At 45.2% G+C, this 11,308-nt stretch overlaps 1 protein-coding gene and 1 non-coding gene across 6 annotated transcripts in view; one reads left to right on the forward strand and one right to left on the reverse strand.

Moving 5' to 3' along the window:
* SPATA13 (spermatogenesis associated 13) overlaps window positions 1-11,308 on the forward strand; it is a 167,574-nt gene that overhangs the window by 103,305 nt on the left and 52,961 nt on the right. The window contains exon 1 of one of the 5 annotated variants that reach the window (XM_068930215.1): window positions 2,322-2,361. The exons of 3 other annotated variants lie outside the window; for them this stretch is intronic. In XM_068930215.1, the coding sequence (XP_068786316.1) occupies window positions 2,341-2,361 (21 nt within the window). In that variant the 5' untranslated portion in view covers window positions 2,322-2,340. Of the gene's footprint in view, window positions 1-2,321; window positions 2,362-10,479; window positions 10,538-11,308 lie in introns of those variants that run through there. One more of the 5 variants, XM_068930216.1, reaches the window with a different exon arrangement.
* On the reverse strand, window positions 5,820-5,892 carry TRNAV-AAC (transfer RNA valine (anticodon AAC)). The gene has a single exon. It is a non-coding gene; the product is annotated as a tRNA-Val (tRNA).

The raw sequence follows: 11,308 nt of genomic DNA on the forward strand, positions 1-11,308 counted from the left end.
TGAGCCTGAACTGCCTCTCCCCCGCTCTGCCTAGACTTGAGAACAATGAAAAATTTAACAGTCAAATCTGAACTATTTCCAGGTCTTGATACGATGCATTTTGGTAAGCGCTGGAAAATCAAGATGTAGAATACTCTGCATGGAACATGATGAGTTATTTAAAGGGCTTCTCAGGCAGCAGTACCTGTGATTTGGAGGATTGAACACTGGATACTGAATAGGAACAGTTTATCAGTTGAACAGCAACTGGCTTTCAGATAAATTAAGCATCTTCTCTTGAGCTGGTGTGCTAATATATAAAGATGATACTGCCGTCACCTGAAACCAACTTGCTAAAACGGTGCACCTCTGACTGTGGTTAAAAAAAATTATTCTGGCTTGTATTTATCTGTGGATCTTCAGGACTTTCAGAGTTAAAGCTTTCATATAAATCTTGTCTGCGCTAGGAAAATTACCAGATGCTGACAGGGGGTGTCACCAGCGGCTCAGCTGAACAGATGCTGCATATACGGCTTGGCTGCAAGTGCGGCACAGGAAGGCTCTGTTCTCTGCTGCTTGAGAGACTGGGGAAAACAGGTTTTAAACAAACTGCTTTCAGTATAACATTAAAGGCTGGGTTCTACACATTGTTCGTCCTGTCAATGAAGACAAATAACTATTCAGGCATAGACTGGCCTACCAATATTTTCTGTGCATTAAAAAAGAGGAATTTTAGGTGGCTTCTTTACTGAGCAATTTTAGAAATGGTGCTTTTTGAAGTACACAGCAATTCCAGTATCCTTGCACTGGTGTGTTCTGCCTGTGGTGAGGCTGGACTTGCATCTGAATTGGGGTTTGAATGCAAAGCAGATTAACATCTCTTTATTTATTTTAATGACTGGTTTTAATCTCTGATTTTTACACAATAGCACTTCATAAAACAGCCCTATTTATCATTTTCTGGAGAAAGTATTTTCTCACTTTTGTGGATAAGACGTTTGAAAATACTCCCTGTTTGGGACGTTGCCATGTCATTTTGCACTTCTTTATGTCTCTTTTGCTGAACAACCCCAGGCAGCCACCCACCACCACCACCCCACACCCACACGTCGCACCCACACACGCTGACACCCCCGGCACTCCACCATGTCGAAACACAACACACGTGGAAGAAGCTGAGGGAACTTCCACATCCTACCAGGCCTTTGCAGTGTACCGCACTGCTGGGCAGCTCTCAGCTCTTGCCCTTTTGGTGTAAAGACACCTTGAGTCTGAAGCCACGTCGTGGTCCCATGGTGTATGAGCTGCCACTCACCTCCATCTTCTCCTTCCCTTTCCTCCCTGCTGCCCTGTGGCTGCACTAGACCGGCTCAAGCCACGACTTCTAGCTTTATCCGCGCGGAGACCAGGGAGAGGGCAGGAGAGGAGCTGAGCCACAGCAGGCAGCCTGCAGGCTGCGGCGGCATCTCCGGCTCAGCCGGCGGTAACAGGAGACGGCAGAGCAACCCTTCCATCCCTGGCACAGAAGCAGAAAGTTTGCGCAATTATGTCATGAAAAGCAAGAGGCGGGAAGAGACCTGGCGCAGGTAGCCGCCGCGTTTAGCGTTTCCTAGGCAAGGCGGCCCCAGGTCAGGACGGGTGCAGATTGCCTCCTTTTCATACTGGAACTGGAAACTCTGCTCACTAGCTAGAAACTAGCTGGAAATGTAGCTCAAACCTCTAGCGTGGTATTTAAATTATGCTGAAGGAATGGCCACTAAGGATTTTTCTGAATAGATCTTTTTGCCCTGAATTTGACAAGGCCTTTGGAAAAGGGGCAGTGTGAGTGACAGAAGCTGGAGCATTCATTTTGCAGCTTGGAGCGTCTAAGCCGAGACAGCTCATCAACGTAAATTAACTTCTGCAGTAAGGAATTGTATAATCTTTCAGTTCAGAGCTCTACTGTGCTCTTACACGGCAAAAATTATTAGTCAGGTCTGCAGACTCCAGTTTAGAAGATTAATGGACATCAGCAAAATAAAAAAAGCAGTTGGGTCTTGAGACGGGCACTTGAGCCTGAACTCTTTTTGAAAAGTGGACGTTAGCCTTTGTCGGCTGCCTGGGTAGATAATGGATTATTTTCTCCATAGGTACGCTGTTAAGAGCTCTCATCAGTGTAAGTATCAAGGTGCCAGAGGAGCTCTGATGGATTTGTCCTCACAGGCCCATAGGCTATAAAGTATTAGTCCTCTCTTCACACTTTTTTAGCACACATGGTACGTAAGCTGGGAAAAATATGCTGAACTGCAAAGGTCAGAGAGCACTGGAATCCAGACATCCTCCTTCTCAGCCTCAGTCACAGCGACAGCTCTCCTGCCTGAGATGCGGGTTTCACTTTTTCAGGTAATTTAGCATTACTTTTGGGGCTGGTAAAATTCAGAGTTGTTTAACCTCTACTCATAGGAGTATAGGTGCATAAGCCGGCAGTCATAAAGACCGCTTGTGTCACTGATTCCAGTCAACTCCTATTTCAGTCAATTATGTCGTCTGGTACCCTGGATATATAAAACAAGCTGCATCTTAGTCTACTTAAGTGAGATTTTCTTCCATGCTGTTATTATTGGAAGAGAGTTGCATGATTCCAATGTTCTGCCTTTAAAAAATCTTCTTTTGATTTCCCACCAGAATCTCTGTAATGCTTGCATAGAGATATACTCATAGTATGGATGAGTATTAACCAGAAAGCTCAGGGAATGTTTTCCTTCCTTTGCAGACAGCTTGTCAGCTTTGTCACTTTGAAACAGTTCCCCCCCAAAAAAAAAAAAGATGAAGCTTACAGAAAAGTACACACGCATGCATGCATAGAAACCACCCGTTGCTTTCTGTACGAAACCTGTTGTGACACTTTTCTAAAAGCTCTTCTTTAGCTGTATCATGTTTCACGCACCAGGTTTTGAGCCAGTCAGTGTGAACCTCAGCTAGCTAGTTTTTAGGGACTCCAGTAGCACGAATGAGCTGTGCCAATACTGCCTACCACCCTCCACTTACGTTCTCAGTGACCCGAATGACTAACTAACTTGTGCATACCTACAGACAACAGTATGTAATATTTGTATTGCTTCCTAGAAACAGATTATAATATTACAAATAATTTATCAGGCTGCAAGAGGAGATTTTCTTTACTACCGCTGATAAGGTGTCTAATGTAATGTGTATGGCTGTTTTTAACTGGACCAGTACGGTAATCCAGAATTTGCAAATTTGAGCATACCTGATTTCACATCCAGAAAACTAAATAAGTTTTCAGATGTGTAGCATTATGCATTTTCTGCATCTTTAAAATCAGGTAAGTTATTTTCTTGCCAAAATAAACAGATGTTTGCTAAAATGCGATCATCCATGTTTTAAAAGAATTCTCTTAATTTTAGTGTTACTAATGAAGAAAGTAATGAGTTATTACAGCACTAGCGAGACAGAGGGGTGAGTATTAGCTAAAGGCTAATTACTCTCCTTACTTTAAAATTTTCAAGTAGGTTAAATTCAGAGCACATCTTTCACTGAAAAGACCTCAACATTATTGTGGGAGATATTCCTAGCACATAGATGTTGTTGTAGCACTTCATTGTTATCCACTTTGCTCTAATTGGTTGTTTTTATAGCTTTTCCATTCTACAAGGTTTTTGATAAAGTAGATTCCAGCAAAAAGTAGAAGTTATTGACAAACCAGAGGTAGAATTAGTAAGAGGATTTTTTTCTGAAATAGAAAGTGAAGCGTGGTAGAAATGGTAATTCAATCTTTTAGCACAAGAAATGTGCCCGTGAATGTCAATTTTAGTTTAGACTATTAACAAAGACAGTAAGTTTGCCATTGTACAGAGACCAAACAAATAAAAGTATTGATACTAACTGAAAACACCTGAGCAGTTCCTGATGCATACGAATAAAGATGGCCCAGAAGCATAGGAGCTCCACAAATTAACAATCCCCCCCCGAAACAACCAAAAAACCCCCTTCCCCCTCCAAATGCCACCCGTTTCTCCTTTTCTTAATCTGACTGAGATAGTCTCTGTTCTGACTTCTTCATGAACATATCAAAAGCTGTAATTGTCCTGAGCTTTCTGCCCTTGCCACCATGGAGTTGGCTAAGGTAAACAGCTGCACTGTAACCAGTTGGGTATTCCTGTTGTGTCACCCTGGGCCAATTATCCATCTGAAACCCTGTCATTTTGTTATAATAAGCATCAGAAGCAAGTTGATCTTATATAACTTTGCATAATTTTTACTGATGTGTCATCATCACCCCTAATGAAGTACACCTTCATTACAAGTGTTGCCGTCTTTTCCAATATCTGATAGACTGCGGTGTTACCGTGCCCCCGCTCCCTTCAGCAAAGCTGAATGATTTGAGCAAAGGTTAAGCACAGTGGGGGCTGCTTACCCCACCTCGCCATGGCCAGGCCCAGAGCAGCACACAGCACAGCTGCTCACTAGTGAAGTGACCCAATGCCCAACCGGCACCGTGGCTCATGCACAAATATTAACAAAGCGCACCTGGTCTCTGCTCCTCACTCACTCCAGCCCCTAGCCTGAAGTGAGCAAACACCGGCTGCAGGGGGTCCACAACTCTAAATTCCTCAAGTTCCTTTCTTGATGTTCAATCTACAGAATCACAGAATGACTGAGGTTGGAAGGGACCTCTGGAGATCATCTAGTCCAACCCCTATGTTCAGGCAGGTTCACCTAGAGCACATTGCACAGGACCCTGGTCCAGATGGCTTTTGAATATCTCCAAGGATGGAGACTCCACAATCCATCTGGGCAACCTGTGCCAGTGCTCTGACACCCTCACAGTCGAGAAGTTTTTCCTCATGTTCAGACAGAACTTCCTGTGTTTCAGTTGGTGCCCCTCGCCTCTTGTCCTCTCACTGGGCACCATGGAGAAGAGTCTGGACCCATCCTCTCAACGCCCTCCCTTCAGATACTTGTACTCATTGGTCAGATCCCCGCCTCAGTCTTCTCTTCTTCAGGCTAAACAGGCCCAGCTCTCGCAGCCTTTCTTCAGAGGAGAGATGTTCCAGACCCTTCATCATCTTAGTAGTCCTTTGCTGGACTCACTCCAGAAGCGCCATGTCTCTCTTGTACTGGGGAGCCCAGCACTGGATACAGCACTCCAGGTGAGGCCTCCCCAGGGCTGAGGAGAGGGGGAGGATCACTTCCCTCCACCTGCTGGCAACACTCTGCCTCATGCAACCCAGGACACCATTGGCCTTCTTGGCCACAAGGGCACATTGCTCATGGTCAACTTGTTGTCCACCAGGACCTTCTCTGCAGAGCTGCTTGCCAGCAGGTCAACCCCCAGCCTGTCCTGGTGCCTGGGGTTCTTCCTGCCTAGGTGCAGGACCTTGCACTTGCCTTTGTTGAACTTCAGGAAGTTGCTCTCCGCCCAGCTCTCCAGCCTGTCCAGGTCCCTCTGAATGGCAGTGCAGCCCTCAGTTTTGCTTCATCAGCAAACTTGCTGAGGGTGCACTCTGTCCCTTCCTCCAGGTCACTGATGAATAAGTTTAACAAGACTGGACCCAGTATTGACCCCTGGGGGACACCGCTAGCTACAGGCCTCCAACTAGACTCTGCATCACAGATGACAACCCTCTGAGCTCTGCCATCCAGCCAGTTTTCAATCCACCTCACCGTCCACTCATCCAGCCCACACCTCTTGAGCTTGCCTACGAGGATATTACGGGAGATAGCGTCAAAAGCCTTGCCAAAGTCAAGGTAGACAACATCCACTGCTCTCCTCTCACCTACCCAAAAAACTGGGTAGATGGTGACAAGAAGGGGAGCAGAGAGGAAAGAAAAGTTGGTGTTTCCGCCTGGTTTCGAACCAGGGACCTTTCGCGTGTTAGGCGAACGTGATAACCACTACACTACGGAAACAACTGATAAGTTTGTAAATGCAATAATTTTTTTCTAACATGTATGTATTTTGGCCTCTTGGGTACCTAGTGAGGTGCCCTCATTTCACTGGGTAATTTAGGAAGGCTGCAGTTTTAAATTGCCAGGATGGGATGGTGGGGTAATGAAGTGGGTGGGGAGGAAAGTTGATAAAGACCTCTTAATAGTCACTTCTACATATTATTATATTAAAAAAAATACAAAATGGCTGTAGGGCAGTCAGCTGTGGTGGTGAGGGGTGTGACATATGAAGGCACAGCAGATAAAGCAGAGATAGGAGAGAAAACAAACGGCTACAGTGAGGGACTTCTCCAACTCTCTTTCCAAGTTCATACGATTTCCTCCCAACAAGTGAAGCCTGTACTAATTTAATGTATATCCACTGAACAGAAAATCACATATAACTTTTTCAAGAAAAAAAGAAAAAGTATATATGGTATAGGAAAATTAAAATTTTTGACTAATCTCTTTTCCTTCCTAGTTCTGTCTGCTTTGCATCTCCATGGTCATTTTCCTTCCTATTTCTACAGTTTGTGAGAAACAAAACAAAGGTGGAATTCAGCCTTCCTAATTGCTAACTGGAAGTCTTCTTTGTGTTTAGACACAAAGATCTGTTTATTGAAAACTGCCTTTCTGTAGTACCAGCCATCCCTTCATGTCATGCTGCCTGAATAATGCCTCTCGAGGATGGGAAGAAATAATAGCGTCACAGTCAGACTCCGTGGGGTTATAAATAGCATTCTCCCAGCCTCAAAGGCTGAAGCCATCATTAAGTTGCATGCAGCTGTAGTGGGGTAGGTGGGTGAGTAAGAGCAGCTCTGAGATGGGATAATGGTAACCTGGTACACAAGGGTCATTTTTCACTGAGAGCGTCATTCCGCTGGGCTATTGTGTTCTCCCTAAATTAGAGCTCTGTGTTTCACAGAGCCGAGCAAGCTCAGTGAAACAACCTCGCAGAGCACATCTGAAAGATTTTGAATGATTACAGGGAAAAAATAGTTAGTTGTGCTGTGATTTGGACCAAACTGTGAGAAACTTTTCTCACCTTGGTCAGTTATTGTCTTTTTCTGTATTGAACTGGCTGTGAGTTAAGGTCACACAGTAAAGTAAATGCATTATAAACTGGCCTTTAGTGAACCAATAGAAGTAGTATCGTAAGCACCTACACAACTGGCAATGATGACTTTCATTGGTCAAATTAAGAAGTTAATCTGGCAATTTAACCCTGGCTGTTCTTTGAGCATTTTACTTAGCAACATGATTCATTTTTCTGGAATGGATTTTTTCAGTGCCAGGATGCCAAAACTCTTGAATCTGGAAAATCCCTTTCAGTTTATTATTATTCATTTGGTTATAAATACACACAAATGGAAAAATCCTACATAAATTTGAAACATGGCTTATATATAAAACAGATTAAAATAATTAGCAGCATATGTTGGTTTGAACTTGCATACACAAACATAGTACACTTCCTTCACTTCTACATTGTACAAATTGAGAGCTTGATCCCCCTCCCATTGAAGTCAGCGGGGGAGCTGCCTTTAACTTCAATAGATATATGACTCAGCTTAATTCCCCCAGTGGGACCTGTCAATGTGTAAAGATTCCTGGGAGGTTAATTGCTTGCAGGATGAGAGTCTTCGCCTGGGATGTAAAAGGAACGTGCAAATTGCAAAACTGCAGCATTAACTAAATACTGTAAAGCAGCCTGGAAAAGACACTGTCATTTAAAGGAAAAGGATCTCTTATTTCAGTAATTCTACATCTCCGTAGTTAAATTCAGTCGCTGTTTAATTAAGAGCATTTTTTACAAAGTCACTTCCCCTGCCATCTTGCCCAATAGCTGGTGAAGTGTGACAAAGGTTTTTGTCATGTTTTCCTGAGATTTTTCCTTTTGGTTCTTTTTTTTTTTTCTTTTTTCTTACTCATTTGAGAGTACGTTTTTTAAACCACTGTTTAAAAATAGACTTTTAAAAAGTATTTATTAAAGAATCACAAAATAAATAATAGAGTTGTGGGAGTGGAAGAGAGAGTTTCAAAACTACCTACCTAAGAGAATTATTCTCTTTCAGACTTTTGAGATTTAAGTGAAAGACTTTCTTATTACATGGTAACTCCTAAAATAGGCCAATCAATATTCCAAGAAAGCTAAGAAGAGATCACTATTAAAAGTTTATTTTTTGTTCCTTCATCAGGAAAACACTTTATATTCTTTCTCCCATGTCGCATTTGTTGTAATCCTTTCCCACCTGTATTTACACTTCGAATAATCCTTCTCATTCCTTGTCACATGCACAGTAAACCGCTTTTAAATTACAGACATAAAGCTTCTAAAACAAGCATTTCATTTTTGTTGCTGTAAGTGTGACGACCATTGTCAAGCAATTATTAATACTCTTAGGCATATACCAATCTAGAATTTATTCTTGGAGTTCTTCTGTTCATAAACTATTGTTCATAAACCATAACTTATAATCCTGGCACAACCACTGCATCAATGGCATCCTTTGTACACATCTGTAGTTAAAACTATTAAACTGTAAATAACAGGGTATAGCTCAGTTTTTCAAAAGTACCTGTAAAGGCGATACTCTTTTTTTTTTTTACTTCCATCTTTTCAAACAGTGGCAAATAATGTTAATACTCTCAAGAAAGGAACAAGCTGGAAAAACAGCCAATATTGTCACTACATCTGTTTTTTCTTGCAAAGTGGTTCAAATTTACAGCCAGAACAGTTATCTGCCTTCTTTCCCATGGTCGCGTTATAGATAAATTGAGCTTTGCATTGTTTTACTAAACCTTGGTGTAACTGCACTTGAATACTATATACAGTTTTAGTTCCCAGCCTTTAAGAAATGTATCAGGTTATAGCTGAGATAATTACGGGGAGGAAGGTCCATTGGAAATCAGGTTTGAACAGGGCTGTTAGAAGTTTTTTAAGTGACCAGTGCAAACCCCCTAGAAATACCAGATGTTCAGTCAGGGAAGCTGTGAGAGAAGCTCACATTCCTGCTGAAAGTGCTTTTACAGTTGACTTCTGATTTACTTGTTGTCTCATATAAATGAAATAATAACTCCCTAACCGATGCTGCTAAAGTAATTCTCTTGGCCATGTCGTTCCTTTCAGTGAGTCTCCCTTCGGAGACTTCCTTCGTCCAAGGCCTGATGCCGATACTTCTTGTCTGCACTTAACGTGAGACCTTCCTCCAGGTAGTCCCATCCGGACACAGATCACAGACAGGGATCCCTGCTGACCCTCTCTCAACTGTGTCAGCGTTTCCAGCCTTAATCTCCATTTTCCTTTTGCTTCCCAAGTCCAATACTATAAAGCAATTACCTTACCTTACCCTTTCGAGTCATTCCTCAAAACTCACTTCTTCCGTAGTACCATGAAGTAGAGCCCAGCAAGAAGGGGGCCGGTGGGAATGTGTGACTGCAGCTGCTGCGTGCCTTAGAGCCCTGTGGTCACTACTAGGGTCACTTGCTCCCTCATTTGACCGACAGCTCTTAATCCCATTTCTTTGCCTCATCCACTGACGACACCTTGTCTTTCAGAGTATGTCTGCGCTGCTCTGCAGAGGTGTAATTACAGCACGTACAGTTGTGGTCACACAAGTCTCGGTGGAGAGGCAGAGCTGAGGGCCCTGGATCCTTCCTTAGGGAAACTGTTCTGCCGTGTGCCCTGGGTTGCTCCACTTTCATTGCACCTCTTACCTGCACTGTGTTAGAACTGGTTTAGTTATGTCTGCAACTCCAGTCCAAGTGCAGAAATATGGACAGAAAGTAAACTATTTCAGCAAGGTCTAGCAGTTGCTATGTCTCTTTGTCAGGAATCATAACATGGGGATGTAAGACAGTGTCCCAAACATTTTTCTGTGGTGTATGTGCCTAAAATGCTGATTTTACTGCTAACTCTGGGGAACAATGACAAACGACAAAAAAGTTGTCCAGGTTTGGGACAGAAAGACAGCCTGGGAACCAAGCATGGATATCTGAAAGAGATCTGTAAGCACTTCTTTCCCAGCATTGATGTCTTTAAGCTTAACAAAGCAAACCACACTAGGAAAATACCCTAACTGATTTCTTCTCCAGTGAGAAATTTGTGTTTGGCAGCACAAACACGACAGGCCCCCCGTACAACTTAAATGCTAAATAAAATATATTTTTGCATTATAGGTTGTTTTGCTATAAAATATTCAACTATGTACTAAATATATGTTGCCGGGGTGGGAAGGAATGAGCGAGAATCTGAGGCTTTTTTCACATATTTTGGGCTTACTAGGAGCAGTTACTCCACGTAAGGATGCGGACTGTGTAACCCAGAGATTATCGCTGGGAAACGGGCTGGCGGGGGTGCGCCGGGGGCTGCGCGGTTCCGGGGTTGGGGGCGGGGGGGGACCGCAGCCGGCAGCGCAGAGCCGCCCCCTCCCCGGGCCGCTCCGCTGCGCTCCGCCCCGCCGGGCGGGGGCCGGGGCCGCCGTGCGCGCAGGGCTTCCCCGCCCTCCTCCGCCCCGCTGCGCCCCGGCGGCGGCGGCGGCTGCCATAGCGATGCGGGAGCGGGCGGCGGACACGGACGCGGGCAGGGGCAGGGGCAGGGGCGCCGCGGCCCCCCGGCTCCCCCCAGGTAAGGGCGCTGCTCCGCGGGGCGCCGCCTCGGAGCCCTCTCCCGGCAGCCGGCGGGCGGGGTGCGAGCCGAGTGCGGAGCGCGCGTTGTGCCGCTCCGCTGTCTCTTTCTTTTTTTCTTTCCGCTCCTTTCTGCTGTTTTCCGTGTTGGCACATCCTTTCCGCGGGTGCGGTTTCTCTGCTTTTCTCTCGGAACTTTTTGTTGTGGGGCCGCGAGCAGCGTCTTCTGCCATCCTTCCCCCCCCCCCCCCGCCCTTTTCTTTTCCGCGTGGAAATTTGCAGCCGGTGCAGCAGCAGCAGCGGTGCGGAGTTGGCCAGAAACATCAGGAGGCGGTGAGGTCTGTGGTGCCCTGCGCGCAGCCTTCGCGCCTGCCGAGGTGCCGCAGCCGCCGGCGGAGCCTGCGAGGGAGCCGGGCGCGGAGCGGCTCCCGCGGGCCGAGCTGCGGCGGGGCAGGCTCCCGCTGTGACTGCTTGAATGGAGGGGGATTAAAAAACCGGCGAGGGGGATTTCAGGCGCCTCACTGAAACACAGGAAAATCCTTTTATCCCCAGAAGGGAAAGAAGCTCCAAAGGGAAAAGAAAAAAAAACAAAACCCCGCCTTTTAAAATGAATTCAGAAGACGGGACTAGCCTTAAAACAAGCGGATAAAGTCTTCCAAACTGCCGAGAGTTTAATGACTTTCGCATGTCGCGTTGGCTTAGCGGTTGTGCTGCGTGCTGTCTGTTCTGCGAGGCCGCCTAGCCCGTGTCCTTGCCGTGACTGAAAACCCTA

This window comes from Struthio camelus, chromosome 1 (assembly GCF_040807025.1).
Source record: "Struthio camelus isolate bStrCam1 chromosome 1, bStrCam1.hap1, whole genome shotgun sequence".
Lineage (NCBI taxonomy): Eukaryota > Metazoa > Chordata > Aves > Struthioniformes > Struthionidae > Struthio > Struthio camelus.